This window comes from Dreissena polymorpha, chromosome 16, assembly GCF_020536995.1.
Source record: "Dreissena polymorpha isolate Duluth1 chromosome 16, UMN_Dpol_1.0, whole genome shotgun sequence".
Lineage (NCBI taxonomy): Eukaryota > Metazoa > Mollusca > Bivalvia > Myida > Dreissenidae > Dreissena > Dreissena polymorpha.
This window is the reverse complement of record NC_068370.1, coordinates 39442089-39464815: the sequence shown is the minus strand read 5'-3', so window position 1 is coordinate 39464815 and position 22727 is coordinate 39442089. Positions and strand designations below refer to the sequence as shown.

Below are 22727 nucleotides of genomic sequence, written 5' to 3'. Positions count from 1 at the left end.
TAAATAAATAGAAGTCTACAGTTTGGTGCAATGGATTAAAGTCTAATTGAAAAATATACATTGTGAGTATGAAAAACACACAGTTAAATGTTAGATTTAGCTTGTTAGATGATAATTTGAATCTTTTCAATACAATTTCAAAACAATTCAATAATTTTTTACAAATACTAGATATGCTTAATACAATGAATTAACTTTTTTATGATTGATTAGTAAATCAAATGTTGTTAACTAGAGGCTAGTTAAATTTGGTACAATACATTGTACGTTTAGCCATTTACTAACATGTTAAGTTGCATTACTTGCAGAACCAAAGATTTTGTTCAATGGTTATTGTCATATGAACAAATGTACAGAGATTAGTGGGGATTGTCCAACACTGTACATGTCTTTTGTACATGAAATTAAAATTGATTAATGAGTTTTTGACAGTACAAAAAGAAATAAAATGCAGATGTTTAATTATTATTAGGTTGAGGTTGTGGTTCCTCATGTTCTTACCTATAAATCTCATTTTTATCTATTAAGATTTCATCTTTTTTGAAAAAAAGAATGTATGTACTTGCTTTATCAAGTACTGTTATCTTCAAATACAAATTATTGGCTTAAACATATTTATTCCAGAATGTGTTTACCATATAAATAACAAACATCTTAAGTTTATAGCATTGGGACGTAAGCTAAGCTAGCAGGGTTCCTTTCATAAGTAATATATTTTCAAACATAGTGACGGTAATTGCATTTTAAACTCTCAAAAAAAGAAAAATCATTCAAGGTTAAACAAATGTGTGTGTATAATTAGTATCAATGTCGTTTTATAAATGTTAAAACAATTATTCATTCATTCTCAGAAAAGAGCTAGATAAATTGTTCATTGAAAGATGGGAAAGGTCATGAGTAATTATACTGAATAATTGCATTGGACTTAATGGCATGCGTCCTTATGGCTATTTTATTTCAATTTCAGTTTATAGCAGCCAATAAAAAGAAGAAGCTATCCTTCAAAGAGGCATTACGTCTGGTGGACTTGGAAACTGCTCGTAAAGACAGATAGCAAGAAGTCTCCTGTGTACCAGGGTCATGATTTGAATGAGGACTTCATTAAAATGGGCTGGGAAAACAGGGTTTTAATGCATGTGCCTTAAGTTTTGTCCCAGCATTTTCCACTGTTATGGAATTTCTCGTTAAAGAAAGTCTCATCTAAACAAAAATCCAGTTTAGGGGGAAAGTGTCGTCCCTGAATAGCCTGTGCGGACTGCAAAGGTTAATCTGGGACAATACTTTAGGTACATGCATTAAGCCTTGCTCAAATATGACATTTAAGTTTGAATATTAATAACCAAACTATAATATAGTGACAAAATAGAAAAGCCTGACATTTGAAAATTAACTGTTTTAATGTATACCCCATTTAAACTTTGTTAAAATATATTGATAGATTGCACACACTAACATCAATTTGGCAGCACATCAGGGGACAAAAATATTTCTAAACTGCACTCGTCCTGCAGGACGAGAGCATTAAAATTTTCACTCGTCCTGCAAACACATGCATTCGTTCTTCAAATGTGTATGAAATAAAGATTGCAAAAGGCGGATATGACTGATAAAGTTTCCTATGTCACTGCTAAAATGCTGCTTACTCGGTTATTCATGACAGCTGATCACAAAAGAATGGACGTTTGAATATTGCCCCCGTCCCCTTTAAAGAACGCTCGTATGTCAGACATTTTTGAGACAAAATTCAGACTGGTTTAAAAACGTATTTCGCGGTTAAATAATTCTTTAAAAATCAATACTTACAGTGAATGAAGTTGGATGGTTCCCTGTCAACATGGGCGCAAAAAGTTAACACCTAAAAGCTAATATTTACTCGAGACACAGTCTCGCATAACAACGCACACCTGCTGTATGAAATTTACAATAACAATTTCTGGTTCATTTTCGTTCTACTTACGGAATAGATATGCTTTAAGAAAACGATTTTATTTAATGAAAAAGAGTCTTACTGGTCAGAAAAAAACATATTTTAACATCAGTTTTTTTCACTCGTCCTGTAGGACGAAAGCTTTAGGAAAATTCACTCGTCCTTTCAAGATTTCACTCGTCAATACGAGCAGACGAGTGGAATTTTTGTCCCCTGCAGGTGCGCTTTTCACAGTGTTTTACATAGAAATCATAGAAATCTATTAATTGGGAGCTCATTTATTTTTATAGTGAAATATTTTTGTTTATGCAACCGTCAGTTTTTTCAGTTTTAGAATAGCATGTTATTATTTTGTTCTAAATTTGAGAAATTGTGTCAAGTTTGGGACTAAAGGAGAAAGAAAGCCCTGTGCAGTTGCATACAAGATATTTTGGGTGTGATTTGTGTGAAAGTCTCAACATAGGTTAAGTTTATTTTTCATCCATTTCTATTCTGAATGGATGGAGTTAATAAGATAGCATAGGAATTCATGAAAACAAAAAATGGTTATGAGAAAGTGACATTGTTCCAAACACAAAGAATTGCATTGGCTGAAATGTGTATGTTATCATCATGAATAGAAATTTCAACATTTAGTCTCAAAATGATCAACCAATAAAAACAATTGATATACCCAGTAATTAGTTTTTTAGGCATTAAGCATGTTTAACAAGTTTGCAACATTTTATTGTTAATATAAGCATACCAGGTAAGTTGTATCAATTGCTTTACACAGACTGAAAAAAATCCAGGAAAGGATGAGTCCAATTATTTTTAAGAAAGACATTCTTGTTAAGTTGGTGAACATTTTATGAAAAATATGGCGACACGCCATGTAATGACACTTAGGGAATGTTTGTAAGAAAACATGTTTGACTCTTCTTAGATAATAATTTCTCAGGTTTTATCTGCATCTGTTTGTCCATGTCTGTAACTTGTATGATTCACCATTGTACATGTTAACTGCTTGTTACACATGATAAAGTGCGATAGACTGTTATGTCCAAAATTGATATACATGTACAGCTGTGGCTTCCAATGTAACAATTATCAGTGATAACATAAGTAGGTTTTGTACTTTTTTGCAGGGAACTCTCATAGAAGAATAATGGAATTCTCCTACATTGTTAATGTTAATTGTTATCTGTGATAAATTTAATTAGTTTACAAGGACACATTTTACACACTTTATGTAGTTTGTATACCATGTGTGATTTGTTATCAATAATACAAGCCACATCATGCAGAAATGGGTCTTATACCATATGCCACCAGTGTTGCTCCAGACCAGCCTAAGCAATCAGACCACTTGCTTTTTCTTCATTAAAGACATATTTCGGAACTTTTTTTTAGTCTGATGTCAAAAACAATTAGGACAATTCATGGTATAAGCAATAACCTAAAAAATAAGAAAGGGGGAGGGGACCTTGAGATTTTATAAAATGTGATGTTAAGGCATTTTATTGTTTTAGTTCCAATTTGGAAATTGTATTTGTATTTTAAATTGTAGAGCTACTTTTGTATTATTTATTAAACATTTGTGTACAAAACAAATAAAGGAAACAACACTTGTTTTTGTTAAGTTGTTTACTAGATCTCTTCCATGAATACATGGTAAAAAGAAAATCCACACACAAATTAAACTCCTTTCAGCTATTGTTAAAGGATGTTTTAGTCCTTCAATCTATTACCTTTTAAAATCACAAACGCAGCTCACATGGGCTCGGGAAACATTTGCGTTAAAGTTATTTCCAAAATGCATGATGAAATAAGATGTCACAGTCAGAGAATCTATATGTTAACATTTTACCACCAGCTGTGAACTTGTGATCATACACAGATTTTCCACACAACACACAATATCCTTATGATGAACAGATGTGGCAAGTTACCTTCAAAATGCATGAAAAAATTTGGGTCTGGAAAAACTTAGAGCGATTCATGCATATACACTCAACCGTTGTGACACCTATATGAAACTACATGCAAGTGGGCTTTAGAAAATACAATAAATTCCTCAACCACTCCTGACCAAAGTTTATTGTGTAAACCTTCACACCAAGGCAAAAGCAAGTGACCTTGACCTTTGACCTAGTGACCCAAAATGGGTGTGGCGTGTTAAACTCTTCAAGGTGCATCTACTGGTATACATATGAAGTTTCAAAGTTGTAGGTGGAAGCACTTTGATTTTAGAGCCAATGTAAAGGTTTTAGAACGCGGGTTGCGGATGACGAGAAGGCTATGACAATACCTCGGGTTTTCTCCGAAAACAGCCTCGCTAAAAATCATACCAACACACTTTCAACAACGCCAATTTTTTTTTGATTAATTGTATATAAAAGATACATTCTAAAGGACATTGGATATAGAGGGAAAAAAGCTTTACTATTCTTGGTTTGGTAGTACGATAGAATGTGACCACTAAAATATATTTTAAGTTGAATATTTGGAGTCGTTATATAGTAAATGTAAACTTAAGCATTACAATTTATAAAAAAAGAGACTGAATGTGACTACACAAATATTTTTTTTCCTATGAATAAACTTAAATTAAGGTGAATTTTATCAACTTTGCGAGCCAGGTCTTCATAGGTGCCAACAAAGAAATACCAGCACTGGAAACAGTGATATGGATATTAAGCACATTTATCTAATCAATTTTCTAAGTAAGAATTTTGCATAACTGCAGGTCAGAGTTATGGAACTTGGTCAGTGACCCCATGCAATGACTCTGAACACGTTTGTGAAGTTTCAGCAGGGTTTTCCCCAGGCCATTTAAGCGCCCCTTGCCGGGGCGCTTGAATTTCGAAATCCGAGTCCCCGGGGCGCTTGAAATTTTCCGACCTGTGTGTTTTTCAGTGAAAGAAAGTGGAGATTGTAAAAAAACACAAAGGTTTCTCTATCAGTGTATCAATATTCCCTGTTTTAAAAGAGCACGCGGTACCTACTTTCACAAGTAATCGCCATAAACACCACATGGGGTAATGGATAATCCACTGATAAGAGAATAGCATGACGCGCGTATAGATTATTCTAGCCAAATTACTAGTCATTTAAATGCTGACAAGGATGTATCAGGTAACTTTCCAGTCGTCATACTGTTATGTTCATCGTCCAATCGGTTACGCGAATGCTTATGAGGGCGGGGTTAACTATCGACCATTATTTTTGATTGACGTCGGGCACGATGTAAAAGTTTATCGCAGCTTGATTAGCAAGAATTTGTACCATTTACGTAATAAAAAAAGTACATTTAAGACGGTTTCGGGCATCATCATCACACCTTTTTACTGTAAACAAGTGTTACCTATGACTTTTGTAATTAATACAAGAAATTAACTGAAAGAGGTAAAGAAATAATTACTTATAGCGAGTAAGTTGTGCAAATAACTCCCGGTTACAATTATGCGATAACAATTTAATTCCAGTACATGTATTTTTCATCATGTCCATTTATAACGTTTTGCTGGCATTTATTCGACACATAATGCGTTAACAAATTTTCGTTGAATTAATTACGCACACTGGTAAATTTTTCGTCCGATAATCGATACTTAGAAGACTGATGATGGCAACCGGCCGTAATCCTCGTGAATTTCATGCATAATTCCGTCAAAACATTTATTCCACTTAAGTGTTTAAACAAATTATCGTTAAATTCATAACGCAACTGTTATTATTTATTAAAATCTCAAATGGGAATAATTAAATTTGTCATCCGATACCCTTTCCCGTATGTCGACGTTAACGCGTTTTTAATCCGAAACACACTTCCGAATGTAAATGTTACCGCAACGTTAAAATAGTCTTGCTTCAAATAAGTAGTGCAAATTTATTGTGTGTCGAATCTTTTTCTCAATTAAAAAGAGCGCGAAAATTATGCAGCATGTACAACGTCGCGTGTATTGTTTTAACAAGCACACAACACGTCAGAGGATTGACGCATGTTCAGAGGCAATATTTCATCAAATCTATAAATAGTCACTTAAAATTTATTTGATGCTATTGAAAAATGGCAAGGTTTGTTCAAACGAAATAATTGAGAGCTTTTATCGTAAATATTTACCAGAAAGTGATTTATAAAAACGAAATAAACGGGATTATCGGATAATAAATAAAAACTTGAATAGTAGTATGTATGCAGTAATAGAGTCGGGTTGAAACGGATGTACTGGAGAATCGTTCGAGTCAGGATTTTACTGTCAGTACGGGAAAGTTTTAAAACAATTAAACAATATAAATCAAAGTACTGGCAGTACTGGTGTGACGATGGTTTTGAAGAGGATGGATATAAAACACCAATTTAAGTTTATCTATATCACCACAAATGTGTATGTTGATACGAACATTTGGGTACGATAAAAAATTTGGGTACGAACATTTTGGGTACGAAAAAAAATTTGGTAGGAAAAAAAATTGCGTACGAAACATTTTTGGTACGAAAAAAAGTTTAGGGGTACGGGGGAGTAGTACCCGTGGGTAACTTGACCCATTGAGCGAAACTGGGAGGCGGGTCACATTCTTGTTCATTAAGTATGGCAATACCTTCATGATGATTCTCGAAAGTAGGTATGAGCACATAGCCGGACCATGTGAGCTCATTCGTATGAGCACTTGACTATCCGAGTTCGCCAACGAACATACGGATAAGTTAACTAATAGCGAAATGACCTTATACATGTACATGCTGAAATCTAACAATCGAACGAAATATCAAACATGGTATGTACACTTAGGTGGTTGTGTAATTTCTGTTAGAATATCGTATTCAATATGTAAATTTTAAATGATTGTGCCCGCACTTGAGTTTGTTGCCTTGTTTGAGTCTATACGCGCCTAGGCTGCACCCAGTGTGTGTATTTGTGTTTTTCCAAGGTAATGAGTTACCTCCGCGCTGAGGCTGCCTAATGTTGGGACCCGGAGTGTGTCCAGCACTCCTACCTAATAAGATTAGATTGACGACAGTTGGGACGAATTTTGAATGATAGCTGCAATTTCCAGCTATTTGTTTTGTACTGAAATACTTTTTTAATTTTTTATATGGTCAAATGCTGCGGGGGGGGGGGGTATGAGATTATCCGGAAAAAAAACACCTGTCCGGAATGGTGACCACAGAACAGACAAAATATAACATTGCCCTGGGAGCGGGAATCGAACCGGTGTTGTAAAGGTGAAAAAGCGAACTTCCTTACCTCTGCGCTAGCGGGACGGACAATTACCTAAAGAAATGTTGTTTTATCTATGTATATCATAGCAGTGCAGCGTTTACAATTTGCAGGTTCGAAATTGTTCGCATTCTTTAGACTTGTGATCACGTAAAAAGTTAATTTTACATGTTTTTATTCGCAATTTATTTACTAAATCGAGAACAAATATCAAACAAAATAGAGAAAATATATAGTTGTTTCATTGGTCCATAAAAATAAAATGGATGTAAAATTACTAATTTGAAATTAACGTGCAATCTCCTACGCAGTGGCGAATGCCAAGGGAAGTAACTGAAAAATCGAGTTATCTCAATCGGACTGGCTCGGTCTTTTACATAGGTCGCCATTGTGAGGATTTCTTTTACTGGTTATCAAACCTTAGACGCTGCTGTTCCAGCATCGTCAAAAAGTATATATATTTTTAAATGACATGGGGATTTTTAGTCATAGCGCACCAAATGACGTATTTCGACGCTGTTTTTTCTTTGAGTTAAAACGCACAACAGAGCGTTAATTGACACGTTTGAAAAAAAAGGCCACGTCGGGAGGGGTGTAAAAAAACCAACGTGTCCCCTCCCGAACCACCCCGGGGCGCCTGACAAAAATCCTGTGGAGGCAAGTGACCCCATGCAATGACTCTGAACACGTTTGTGAAGTTTCAGTGGAATACCTTTAGTAGTAACAGTGATATAGAGATGTTGCACTACCAGAACTAATTTTTAGTTCTTATAGGCATATTTGTGCAAAATTGCGGGTCAGGGTTATGGAACTTTAATAAACTAGCACCTCGCACAATAACATCAAACAGATGTGTGAATTTCAATTTGAATTCCTATAGAAGAAAGTCATTTGGTGATGTTGCATGTTTTCATTAACCCATTTTTTACGTACATGTAATACTTGTTATTTTGTGAAAACTTGATCAGTTTCTTCATTTAATGACCATGAACATAGTCATTATTAAATACCTTTAATAAAACAGCGCTATGGAGATGTGGCACATTTACTTAACTCTTTCAGTGCGGGAACCGAATTTTGAAGGCCTTTGCAAACTGTTTGGATCCAGATGAGACGACACAGAACGTGGCGTCTCATCAGGATCCAAACTGTTTGCTATTCTGATAGTATTCTTTGAAAAAAAATCTAAGAAAAGGCTTATTTTAGAAATTCAGCAGACGACATTTTAGCAGACTACAAATTTCCCAGCATGCAAAGGGTTAACCAGAGCATCATGCAAGAGCAGACTATTTTGTGAACAGTCCCACTAAGAATAAGAGTCCTAAACATAATACAACACAAGTCAACTCTTTGTTTGGCAACTGCCGATTTTATATGCAAGTTAAAAACACTTGTTACAACACAATATATACATGAAAAAGATTGAAAAATACAAGAAAACAAAGTTTAAATATATATTGTTTCATCATACAATCATACCAACAACACCTTTGAGGAAATAACTATGGGAGCTTTAACACGTAATACAATGTATCAGTAACAAACAAGGGTAGTGTAAACAAACTAAGTAAAACAAGGGCTGTTTGTAAAACATGCATGCCCCCCTATATGGACTATAAGTTGTAGTAGCAGCCATTGTGTGAATACGTTTTTTTGTCACTGTGAACGGTGGTGGTGGTGGTGGTGGTGGTAGTAGTAGTAGTAGTAGTAGTAGTAGTAGTAGTAGTAGTAGTAGTAGTGTAGTAGTAGTAGTAGTGGTAGTAGTAGTAGTAGTGTAGTAGTAGTAGTATTAGTAGACTACTAGTAGTAGTAGTAGTAGTAGTAGTTGTAGTAGTAGTAGTAGTAGTAGTAGTAGTAGTAGTAGTAGTAGTAGTAGTAGTAGTAGTAGTAGTAGTAGTAGAAGTAGTAATAGTAGTAGTAGCAGTAGCAGTAGTAGAGTAGTAGTAGTAGTAGTAGTAGTAGTAGAAGTAGTAGTAGTAGTAGTAGTAGTAGTAGTAGTAGTAGTAGTAGTAGTAGTAATAGTAGTAGTAGAAGTAGAAGTAGTAGTAGTAGTAGTAGCAGCAGCAGCAGCAGCTGCAGTAGCAGCAGCAGCAGTAGTAGTAGTAGTAGTAGTATGCATTACAAAAATGCAGTTAGCCTTACATTTGGTAAAATTTAAAAATATTACAAGGGAGGCAAATGCAGTAACAATAAATTTAAACTTATTTCATTTGTTTCCCCTGTTTATAAGAAAGATATAATAGTGTATTACCTCCCCTGTCCTGCTTATATTTATATTAATCAACAAAATTAAACATTAACACAATATTTAATATACAAAATATACAAAAAATCTCATATTGTATTTTTACTGATCCACTGTATTTTACTAAAAGGATGATGTTTCATTGGACTGATAATTATAGATTTAGGATTACAGACCAGTTGCTTCAGTAATATTGTTCAGAGTGTGCCCTGTTGGCCGCGTATGCATTCTTGAGTTATCATTCAAAAACCATTTTACTATTTCGAGTCACCGTGACCTTGACCTTTGACCTAGTGACCTCAAAATCAATAGGGGTCATCTGCGAGTCATGATCAATGTACCTATGAAGTTTCATGATCCTAGGCCCAAGCGTTCTTGAGTTATCGTATGACAACCACCTGGTGGACGGACGGACGGACGGACCGACATGAGCAAAGCAATATACCCCATCTTCTTCGAAGGGGGGCATAAAAAGAGGGGGGGGGGGGGGGGGGGAGAAAAACAGGGAAACAATACAAATACCATTGTATGATAAACTTTCCTCTACAAAAATATTTTAAACAAAAAAAACAAAACTTGAAATGTGATTTTTTAATTTTGACAATACTTCAACCATTTACAATTGTGTTTTAGAGAAAAATTTAAGCCAGGCTTTTAATAAAGTAATTAAATGATACCACATGTAGATAGGTTTTTGCCAAACAAGAGCTGTGTTTGTGAAACACAATCCCCCCTACTGAGCTTTGAAGCCATGTATTTGACCTTGAAGGATAACCTTGACCTTTCACCACTCAAAATGTGCAGCTCCATGAGATACACATGCATGCCAAATATCAAGTTGCTATCTATAATATTGCAAAGGTTATGACCAAGGTTAAATTTTTTGGGACAGACACACACAATGACAGACAGACAGGCCAAAAACAATACACCCCCAATCATTCTATCCAGGGGCATAAAAACTGACTTGTATTTGACAGAAACAGCAAAACTGACCTTTGTTTTTTTACTTAATCAAAAAGAACACTTCCAAAAAGTAGAAACTCCAAGTTATATTTAAGAAAACAGCCAGTTTGAAGCTTGAACCAGTTTAAAAGTTTTAGATTACCGGTACTTAATACCTCCCTTTTCAGTTAAATAAAAAAAATCTATGATTACAAAACAATCAGACAAAAGTGAATAATCTAACTAAAGTTAGCACGTTTTTGGGATCAGATATACAAATTAACAACTAAGGCAGGAGCAACATGTGAAAACTGGTGTCATCTGATAGTCATACATTTAATTTGCAGAAGCAAATAAACATCGTTATATACTAGTAATTGTTTATATCAACTTGTTAAAGTTATCCCCACAAAATTTGACATCAACATAAAGCCAAACAAACTCTGCGGACTGCACAGGCTAATCTGGGACAACACTTTACGCACATGCAGTAAAGCCGGTTTTCCCAGAACCAGGCTTATATATATATATATAACGGCAGTGGTACGAGTTAACTGACTAAGGAAGTAACTGCTATGAGGAATTTATTGCATGCTGTCTGACTCTTTTATCTTTTTGAAGTTTAGAATACTTAATTGAGAAAAACAAATCTTGAAATACACCTTTGATATGAAATAGCTAAATAATTTACTAGAAATAAATGCTATGCATTTACATGCATACAGACAGATAAAGAAATATTCAAATTTCTTATTTTTTAACAAACAACTGTCTAAAAAATATTTTATCAAGCGATCAAATCAACATAACCAAGTATCACATTTACGTGTTAATCATAATATTGCATTAAATAATCTTTCACAGTAATCTGTACATGAAATTAACAGCGACTTTTCTGAAAACATAAACGTGCTCCTACCAATGAAGGATACTGCTATATCATTATTATTCGAGGGACATTAAATTTGTTTGATTTTGACCAATCCATATATTTAAAACAAACGCGTCGGAAAATGAGCAACGGAAATTCCGCATTTTTGTTCCCAAATCATCTTTTTTTTTAAATATTCATGTCCACAGAGTTATTTATTAAAAAAAGAAAAGAAATTCCAAGCTGATGAATATAAATGATTTTACTGTATTTCAGAAAGTGGGGAGAATCTGACCACATAATGTCCTACATGAGTACACATAAATAATTGATACAATATCGATTGACCCATACATCCATTAACATCGTTGACCCATGCAAGGGATTCATGTCCGTTCCTCAAGAATCAGAGTTTCTTGTGGACACAGTTTCAAGTCTTCCAAAGTCTTATTGGTATCTGCTTCAGATAGCTGAAATATATAAGTTCATTCAAGTAAACATTTATGAAATGTATGTGCACATGAATACAACTTAGTATACATTTAAATTATGACAAGCTTTAAAAGAAAATTATATGTGAAATTAACATAATAAACACTATATTGGAAGAAACCATCAAGTCTATAATATTTATTGGAATCAATGAAATAATCAACTTTCGCCAATTGTTCTTAAAAAATATTAATCCATTTTTAAGAAATAAGGCCAGGTAAAGTAATGTATGTGTATAAAATGAATTTCTTAAGTGCTTTATTGGTGACAGAAATAAAGTTAGCACTTCATCATATAACTTATCCAGGTGATATGTAGGCAGACTTACATCCCTTCGAGGGAAGGTGGTCAATAGTTTATAATCCGACAGATGAAAACCCTTTGAGGTGATGAAGTTCATGACGGCTCGTAGCTTGTTACGGCCGTAAAACCGGCGTAACAACATTTCCCGGTCGGGACAACGAATTCTCAATGTACATGTGACCTCTGTGCAACCCTCTGGGGGTTCATCTGGAACCTGTTGTGCTAACTGTTCTTCTATTCTCTATAATAACCAACAAAATATAATTCAAACTTGCACATACAGGGATACTGTTTTAAAACAAATGTGAACTTTACACTTCAATGCTAGAAAACAGTTTTATTAGGATCACATTAAATATCCTTCAACAGGGCAAAATAATCTACAGTAATACAAACATCCTTCTGGGAAAGTATACATTTTAGTAAGCAAACAAAGTATGAGTGGACATATTGATCAATTTATCAACAACTTTACCAAATATACCTAAATTAAGCCCTCATTTAAGCATTAAGGTGTGGGTTAAATGCATCCAATATTGGAAATATTTCCATGACATAATTATTTTGATAACGCTGTATGAACATAATCTCCATTAAACCTTTCCAAATCAGAAGCAAAGTAAAAATGGCTAAATAAAACTAGCATAAAACCAGAACAGCCTGCAAGTTAAAGGGACCGTCAACCGCGCTTGACGAAAAAAGAAAAGTTCTAAAATACTGTATGTTTTTACGATTATTAGTTTATATGGATTAAAATATCACCACTGGTATATTACATTACTTGAAAAAAGTTCATATTTTCAGTATATTTGGTAATAAAATTTGGCGATGTGAAATCGAAAGTATATCACGAAAAAAGGTGACAACGATATACACACTATAAATAACGCAAGTAGATTGATAATGTTACATAAAAAATATATACAATTAACTACCCATTCACAATTTGCATTCCTGGATTTACTACGTGACAATGATTGTGTTATTTATAGTTTACTGGTAGTTACCTGGTACCTGTACCCAGTAAAATTTATTACCGAATATACTGAAAATATGAAAACTTAACAACTTTTTTCAAGTAATGCAATATACCAGTCGTGATATTTTAATCCATATGAACTAAAAATTGCAAAAAATTACAGTATTTTAGAACTTTTTTTTTTCAACAATCGCGGTTGACAGTCCCTTTAAGTGTCACAGCCTTTCGATGTTTTATTCTGTTTGCTGCTCATCAGTATCTGAAGGTTGTACATGATGGCTTAAAAAAAAAAAAAAGTCTTGTTCTGAGAAAAGGAGGTTTAATGCATGTGGGTAAAGTGTTGTCCCATGTTAGCATGTGCAGTCCACACAGGCAAATGAGGGAAAAAAACTTTCGCCTGAACGAAATTTTCAACAATAACAGTCTTGCTTTTAACATAAAATACAATATAAGTGGAAAGTTATGTCTCTGATTAAGCCTGTGCAGACTGCACATAATCTGGGACGACACTTTATGCACATGCATTAAACTCCATTATCAGAGTGCGACTCAAATATAGTGTAGTGTAACCTTCTTCTTCTCCTCCTCCTCCCTGACCCTCCTTGCCTCCTGCTCCTGTTTTACCCTCTCCTTCCTCTCCTGCTCTGCCTGGCGTCTCTCCTCCTCGACACGCGCCTCTTGCTGGAATAACAGTGCAAGGAAATATTGATCTATGATTCACAAAAGTGACACATACACCCCCACATCAAGACGATGCATGTAGTTATATGCTCTTCATACTATATTCATAGACTATTTCCTCACCTTTTTCCTGTCAGCCTCCAGGGACTGTTTATAGGCAAAGTCTTGTTCACTGCGAATGCTCTCTCTGGCTTCACGTTCAGCCTAAAACACAAGTGAAAACTAAACTGATTTCTGTGCAAGCATTTGTGCAGATTTAATAAAGCCCTGTGAAACAACCCGCTTCATTTTGTAGAACATGTTCTTTTTTATGTGAGTGTGTTTAAATGTTAAAAGTATAAGAACATATTGTGTCCAATCATTAAAAGCTATTAAAGTGAAAGGATACAGGATAAAATATAACTTGTATCATTACAGAGCCAAAAATGACACTTTCTAAACATTTCTCATAATGTAACTTCATATAAGATAATCACATCCAAATCCAAATGATTATTTTAATCCTTCTGCTGGACAATGTCTTCAATTTATCCTTTGTTAAACTAAAACAAAATGTCAGCCACAATTTTTAAAAGCTAAATCTTGTTTGCCATTTCAAAGAAAGCTCATTTTCCAATTCAGTTGATAAAACTTCTACATACTTCTTCCACAATGTCTTTCTGCTGCTGTTGTTGAAACACTTCAACGTCTTGTAGAAGTTTGGACATGAGTTCATCAACTGTCACATCACCTGAAAGATTTGAAGCATCATCTTCATGTAGTCTTTAGCCTTTGTTCTTTGTTTCACAGTGTGTTGTACATTTGTATCTATTGCACCAGGATTTTCCTACATGGCCATTGCCCCCAAGAAAACTAGATTGTTTGGGAACAGAGGATAGTGTGAGATGTAGGCCTTGAGTGCTTAATGTGTTGTTTTAACCACTGTATCTCTGTTAAATGTATCATGCAAGCCGAATACGTAGGTAAGGGATGAACAGTGAGTAAATATCACATACCCTGAGTTCTGAAACTATTGTGTTAAAACATGACTTCATATCCACTCATCTTTGTTTCACAGACCTTGGTATTCCTCAATTTTTGAAACAGACTCTTGATGTTCTTTATTTATGCATGCTTTTATCTGATCCTTAATTCAGATGTGAGAAAAATCACAAAGACATTTTGTACCTCTGATGACATCTACGACTTCATTGGTAGCCCGAGCACGTGATATAATGAGGATCACGGGAAGGTTGTCTGGTTTGTAAGAACGGATCTGATTGGCTGCCACACTGCCAAAATGGCGTGTAGCCATGGTGATTAACCTGAAACATAAATGAGCAGCTCTCTATGAAAACAGAGCCTAATGCATGTGGGTGAAGGGTCTTCCAAGATTAACCGTGCAGTCCACACAGGCTTATCAGGGACAACACTTTTCGCTTTTATTGTGTTTTTATTTTGAAAGAAAGTTTCATCTGAAGCCCCATTTTCCTATAGTGAGGCACAAATTAAATCATGTTTATAATGGCGAACTTGAGCATCAGATGACCAGGTAATTTTCAAACATACTTTAGTAAAAACCCTATGATACAAAATGTCTTGCCATTAAAAACATAAAATCGTAAACGTAAAAGAAGAAGAGCTAAACCTGGTTGAATTTGTCTCAAGGGTCACGTCCTATGCTGGACTAAATGCATGTACATGAAGTGTTGTCCCAAATGAGCCTGCCCATTTTGCACAGGCTAATCAAAGACAGCACTCTGAGTATTATGGAATAGTGGAGCTTGACAGGGCTGAATTTGTCTTAAGGGCCATGTCCTAAGCATAATGCATGTACATTAAGTGTCGTCCAAGATTAGCCTGTAAAGTCCTCACAGAATAATCTTGGACAAAATTTCCCCCTTTCCTGAAAATGCATACTGCACAGAATAATCTGGGACAAAATTTCCCCCTTTCCTGAAAATGCATACTGCACAGAATAATCTGAGACAACATTTTATCCATATGCATTAACACTTTACCAATAACATACGTATTTTGACGCATTTGTAGAATCGTTGTTAAATTTAACTAAAGACCTTTCTTACTAGATTCAAGTTTTAAAGACTTCATTTCCGACCATTAGTTACTGATGAGCAGCAAACAGCATAAAACCTAACCAGACTGTGAGTTTACTCACAGGCTGTTTTGGTTTTATGCTGGTTGCTAAAGCCATTTTCACGTTGCTTCTTATAGAGGAATGGGTTAATCCCAGGGCAGGGGAGCTATACCTGGCTGAGTTAGTCTCGAGGGTCATGTCCCAGGCCCAGGTGAGGAAGTTGGAGGTGATGAAGTTCACAATGCCTTCATTGCAGAGGGTCTGAGAGCAGAACACATGGGAGAAGATGCTGGTGTCATGGTGTAAATAGATCGCCAACAACTTGCGCTGAAACACAACAGCTTTCGTGTGATTATTAATGAATTGATAATAGATGGTAGACTCATTAGGGATATAAGGTGATTTTTTGGGATTTATTTGTTTATATTTTTTATTTAAACCATTTTGGAAATGGAAACTTTTGAAGTTGTTTAAACAATGTTACAGGATTAAACATTTAATAAATAAAACTTTTTTCTAATTTAAACTTAATTAATGCTTGAAGTTGCAATACTGTAGGCATAAGTCATATTTAAAAAAACATTGAAATACATAGAATGTAAAGATATAAAATAAAACAAGATGTGTTTGTGAAACACAATGCCCCCCTATATGACGTTTGACCTTGAAGGATGACCTTGACCCTTCACCACTCAAAATGTGCAGCTCCATGATATACACATGCATTTCAAATATAAAATTGCTAGCTTCAATATTGCAGAAGTGACATTACATGAGCAATTTTGACCCATATATTTGACCTTGAGGGATGACCTTGACCTTTCACCACTCAAAATGTGCAGCTCCATTAGATACACATGTATGCCAAATATCAAGTTGCTATCTTCAATATTGCAAAAGTATTCATAAAATAAGCGATTTGGGCCACATATATTTGACCTCTGACCTTGAAGGATGACCTTGACCTTTCACCACTCAAAATGTGCAGCTCCATGAGATACACATGCATGCCAAATATCAAGTTACTATCTTTACTATTGCAAAAGTACTCATAAAATAAGCGATTTAGGCCACATATATGTGACCTCTGACCTTACAGGATGACCTTGACCTTTCACCACTCAATATGTGCAGCTCCATGAGATACACATGCATGCCAATTATCAAGTTGCTATCATGATTATTGAAATATTGCAAAAGTGTACATTAAATGAGCGATTTTGACCCATATATTTGACCTTTGACCTTGAAGGATGACCTTGACCTTTCACCACTCAAAATGTGCAGCTTCATGAGATACATATGCATGCCAAAATATCAAGTTGCTATCTTCAATATTGCAAAAGTTATTGCAAATGTTTAAGTTGGCGCAAACCAGCAGACCAACCAACCAACAGACAGGGCAAAAACAATATGTCCCCCACTACTATAGTGGGGGACATAAAAATATGAAAGGTTCTGCTAAAAAGGGGCAAGGTGGAGAGCTGTAATTTCATTGTCTTCATTGTCTTAAAGCTAAATCAAAGGACTTAACGGCCTTCTCAAATATGCTAAGGTTTTTAGCCAAGTCTATTTATTCACTACTTTGTAAAAAATATCTGATACTTCAAAAGCCTACAAACCAAGAGGACTTATAAAAGTCTCCACTATCTTAAAGAGTCTTGACATGCAATCACATGGGCAAATAATGTTAAAAGCAGTACAAACATGGCAACAAATAAGACAATGTCTATATGACTATGAGACAAACTCTGTGAAAACCGAGCTTAATACATTACATAAAGTATCATCCCAGATTAGCTGTGAAGTGAGAACAGGCCCATCCTGTACGAAACTTTTCACCTAAACTAGATGTTCGTTCAGAAGAGACTGCCTTTAGAGAACAAATCCATAAAAGTCGAAAGTTTTGTCCCTGTATAACCTGTGCAGACTACACAGGCTAATCTGGGAACAAACTTAATGCACATGCATTAAGACCAGTTTTCCCAAAGATTGGCTCATATTTATTCCAAGTGTGGTACCTCTTTGGCACTGCACAGAAGTGCATCCCTGATGGCATTGTCCAGACTTCCAACATAGAACACAGGGTGACACTCCCCATACCTGGCATGGTAACAACACAGGTATGAGAAACAACTTTTTAACACAAAACAATTAGAAAAGTTGAAGATTATGTCAAGGAAATTCAAGCAAGGGAAAAAACATTTCCTGACATTGTATAGTATTAATACATCTTTGGATATTAATTAATATACATATCTTACTGGATATAGTAGCACTTGTGTACAAAAAAAAACATAACCCATAACTGCAACTCAAAGTCATGTTACTAAGTCAGCGCTATACAACTCACCAAAATATATGTGCATGAAAACAGGTCATGAGCATTTAAATCATATACATATATGTCCAAAAATATAGTAGAACAGTCTTTATGTACCAATGTACATGTTTTCACAGTAAAAAAACAATACAAGCAGTTTCTTTCAAGTTGTACCTACAGATGTAAAGAGTGTAAAAGGCTGATTTTAATGTTAGGTTGTTTACACTTTTACCAAAGCACACACACTTAATATTGAACATTATAATTGTCAAGTTTTAAAATATATAATTATGATATAATTTATCATTACCAACTACATTTCTACATGTACATGAGCCCTCAAGCCCTCATGCTTATACAGAGTTTAAGTTCCACACATGGCAAGATTGTGCGTTCTTATCATTTCCTAGTTTCCACAAGTTCCTACCTATCACGGAACTCCCTGGTGAAATGTTCCAGGGCCTCGGTCTCATCCTTGACTGTCTCGGGAACTGAAAATGTAGTCCACCATAGTCTCCATAATATGAGTTGCGTAATGAGAAAATAGGTCTTATGCCATATGTGGCCAGAGAAGCTCCAGACCAGCCTGCGCATCAGTGATTATAATAGCTCACATTGAGCACTTTATTCAAACATGAGCTTAGAATGAATTGTTTTGTTATTACAATGATAAAATTAATCTCTAAAAGCCATAATATACATGTGTTTTATATTTATTATTTAAAAAAAAGTCAATGTATTATTTTAACAAAAGTTAATTTGTTGAATTGATATCCCCTGAATATGGATGGGTGCAAATCCATTGATAAATGGTAGAATCTTTAGAAAATATGGCATAATTAATCAAAATGTGTAACAATGACCCTGTGCAATCCGCAAAGGCACATCAGGGACAACACTTTCAGCTTCTATGAAATGTTTTGTTTAAAAGAGTTAGCTTCTAAACAGACCCCAGTGAGGGCGAAAAGTGTTGTCTTTCATTAGCCTGTGTGGACTACACAGGCAAATCAGACACTTGTTGACATGTATTAAGCCCTGTTTTCCCAGAATTGGCCTTATACAAACAGGTTTAAGCTTATGGATTGTGTTATTTGGAATGCAATTGTTATGTATGATATGACAGGTAGATGCATACTAAGCGGTGACTGCTTTCTGCTAGTATAGTGGTCCTCATGCAAGGGAAACATGTCGTCAAATCCAGGCGTGAGCTCATGGAGGTCGTCATCATCGTCGCTGATCTGTATCTCCATAGCAACCTCCTGTATGTGAGCAAAAATGCATATTAAATTGATGAAATCTGATGGAATCAGGTTTACTAGTAATTATGATTTTTTTTATGGAATATTAAATATTTGCACAAAGATGCTTTCAGTAAGTGCCCTTTAAACAATAATTGGGCTTTGTAAATGAACATGAATGAAACTTTATGATTTTCTTTAAAAACACAGGTTTTCAAGGGATCATGTAATTTAAACAGCCAACACTTGGCAATATATGCAATTTTAAGATGAGGATTTGCGATCAACAACTAATGCAATAGATTGACTTGTATCTTAATTTTATTGTAATAATTAAAATTTGTTAAATCGTACTTGCTGTATAGCTTTTTATGCAAAAATAGACCATAAAAACTATGCTTACATTAATTTAACCAATAATATTTGCCCCTTCTCTAATTGGTGCCGATAAAGATAAGATTGTCCTTAGCATGGCCATGATTGTACTTACATTAGACTTATAGACAATTGGCTTCAAACATTTGATTACTGTCATTTAGTCCTGTCGATTTGTTTACTATCACTTCATAACAATGTGCTAGATATTTGGAAATGAAATACAAAAGGGCTAATTACTATGGCCTAATACAATGTAATAGTTAAATTGGAATGTGATAAACATGGCCCACCTCCTGCAAGTGACTTCCTCTACCCACAGCAATTTATCATGAACAGGTATTAGAAACACATGGGAAAATAACCGCACAAAGTGTTTTTATGTGTTTTGTTTTATTCCCAGAAATCAACAAATTTAAGTATCTACCAAATTTTATAATGACAAAAATAATAGATGTATAGTATATACTATTTAAAATTGGGAATCGGGAAAATTAAGGCACAAATATGACAAAAACAAACTTGTACAACTCAAGAAATGATTTATTTAACAATTTTAAGCAAACTTTGGGATAAGTATTTAAAAGTCTGTAACCTGCTAGGTAAAACAGACAAAACAAACTGTTAAATGTCATTAAAATTCATAGCAATTCAACACAACTAAAATCATGGACAGGTATTCGAAACACATTGGAAAATTACTGATAAAAAAACATTGGTACAACTCAAGATATTGTAGGGAAATCATTCAAGATACTTTAACCTGCTAGGCCAGACAGACAAAACAGATGGTCAATTGCATTACCATTCATAACAAAATTGAAAAGGTGAGACTTCTACCTGAGCAGTCCTTGGTTTTGAGGCCAGATTCGACTTGGTCAGCTCCAGGACATGACTTGGATAGGACAGGCCCAGTGAACCTATCTGCCTCTGTAAAATAGAACATGTAATCATTACATAACATGGAATCATGGTTAAAAATACAAATGTCATATATCTTGTCAATGCCCTACAGATTTTCCAGAAACAATACCAATTATGGTTAAAGGGTGCTACTCAATAGCAAAAAGGTTTCAAACCGATTTTGCAACAGTAAGAAAAATATTTTATCCCTGTTGCTACGTGTATTTGGATTATGTTCATAGCATAGAGTCATTAACAATTGTCACAGATAAGTTAGTGGGAAAATAGGATAAACATACTTTACCACCTATAATTAACAATAATTTAAACAAGAACTCTACAAATCAGACGTGGCACCGGACGGACAACAGCCAACATACATTCAGGCCATGAATTCACAAAACCTTAGCAAATAAAAGGACATACAATTCCTTAAACAGAGGCTATTTTTGTCTCTTTACACACCTTATGCAGTTACGAGAAAAACTGTGAATACTGTATTTTTTTAAGCAAAAAGTATTGCATTTCAATAAGAACAAGAGATGCGTTTGTCAGAAACACAATGCCCCCTACTGAGCTGCTTTGAAGCAATATATTTGACCTTTGACCTTGATGGATGACCTTGACCTTTCACCACTCAAAATGTGCAGCTTCATGAGATACATGTACACAAGCATGCCAAATATCAAGATGCTATCTTCAATATTGCAGAAGTAAAACAGACTTACAGACAGACATACTGACAGCCAGTTCAACTGCTATATGCCACCCTAACAAGGGCATGAAAATAAGTTCATTCAAGATTTTCCTTTGGAGCTTTGTGAATACTGGCCCAGATCTATATGTAAGGCCTAACAAGTTGTTTGTTGCCGCTCACTCTATAGATCCAGACTCTTTGGGCTGACCCGTAACTTGTTTTTGGTATTCCAGCTTAAGTTTCAGTAAGTTGTCACATTTGGTCAAATATGCTTGTACAAATATATCTTCTTTGTCAGCATTACCAAAATACTTCTGTTATTTTTTGTAAAGATTTACTGCTGTCTCAGGTGTCACAACAACACAGCAAAGGGCATTTACTTACAGAGTTCGTTGTGTTCTCCGGCCATCCTGTCCACACTTGATGCCTGGCGGGTATGTCGCACACGTTGAACACATCTTGTTTTACCTCCTCTACTGTCTTGGTGCCCACAAACTGCAGACTGAGTTGTCTGTACCGGCTCGGGTCCTCTTTGATAGTGATCTTCAGGTTGTAGGAGCGGGACAGATTGTCACTAAGGCTGAATGAAATACAAATGAGTTGTGATCTGGGAATACGGGGCTTAATGCATGTGCAAAAGATGTCATCACAGGTTAGCCTATGCAGTACACACAGGCGAATCATGTATGACACTGTGCACTTTTATGGTATTTTCCGTTTAAAGAAAGTCTCTTCTCAACAACAAAAAAATTAAAAGGTGTAAAGTTTTGCCACTGATTAGCCTGAATGGACTGCACAGGCTAATATGGGATGACACTTTACGTAAATGCATTGAGCCAAGTTTTCCCACAGACTGGCTCATATTAATTTATAAAGAAAGTTTTTCATGCTCATTTATTCAACAACAACATACATAGAATATTTTATTATTAACCAACATTTATAGGATAAAACTAATTTGGCTGATACAAAAAATCAACCTTTGTTTATTCTTGTCAGTACAAAAGAGTTGAAATCAAATGTGATTTGTTAATTGTATCCATCACACATGCACTATTTTAATATTACATTATTCGAGATTTACAATAACAAGAGCCTTGTTTGTGAAACACAATGCCCCTTTTGCGATTTGAAGCCGCACAGCAGCTATTTTAGAAACAAAAACCTTGACCTTTGACCTAGTAACCTAAAACCATGTTTGCTTGTAGATCTTAATGAGATGCATGCACATATGAAGTTTAAAGAACAAAAGAGTTTTCATTTTATGAGCAAGGTTTAAGTTTTGGGACACACACACACAATGACAGACAGACAGGCCAAAAACAATATACCCCCCGATCATTTGATCCGGGGGCATAAAAACACAATAAACAGTTATGAATTACAACCAATTGTATTTTCATAAGATGAATCATTGATTTAAGATGGCAATAAACAAGTGCGGGAAGTTAAAAATAATTATAGTCC

General features: G+C 35.0%; 2 protein-coding genes across 3 annotated transcripts in view; one reads left to right on the top strand and one right to left on the bottom strand.

Annotated features, from left to right (window-relative positions):
• LOC127862856 (nucleolar and coiled-body phosphoprotein 1-like) overlaps positions 1–3537 on the top strand; it is a 270717-nt gene extending 267180 nt beyond the window's left edge. For both annotated transcript variants that reach the window (XM_052402112.1, XM_052402111.1), the window contains exon 12: positions 968–3537. In XM_052402112.1, the coding sequence (XP_052258072.1) occupies positions 968–1054 (87 nt within the window). In that variant the 3' untranslated portion in view covers positions 1055–3537. The remainder of the gene's footprint in view (positions 1–967) is intronic.
• A 5952-nt stretch (positions 3538–9489) lies between these two features.
• The window catches only part of LOC127862368 (FAS-associated factor 1-like), a 32377-nt gene continuing 19139 nt past the window's right edge, over positions 9490–22727 (bottom strand). The window contains exons 6-17 of the mRNA XM_052401458.1: positions 21645–21840; positions 20501–20590; positions 19183–19306; positions 18475–18538; positions 17746–17827; positions 15897–16051; positions 14815–14951; positions 14289–14377; positions 13771–13851; positions 13537–13647; positions 12013–12228; positions 9490–11662 (exon numbers count right to left, since the gene is read on the bottom strand). Of these exons, the coding sequence (XP_052257418.1) occupies positions 11579–11662; positions 12013–12228; positions 13537–13647; positions 13771–13851; positions 14289–14377; positions 14815–14951; positions 15897–16051; positions 17746–17827; positions 18475–18538; positions 19183–19306; positions 20501–20590; positions 21645–21840 (1429 nt within the window). The 3' untranslated portion in view covers positions 9490–11578. The remainder of the gene's footprint in view (positions 11663–12012; positions 12229–13536; positions 13648–13770; positions 13852–14288; positions 14378–14814; positions 14952–15896; positions 16052–17745; positions 17828–18474; positions 18539–19182; positions 19307–20500; positions 20591–21644; positions 21841–22727) is intronic.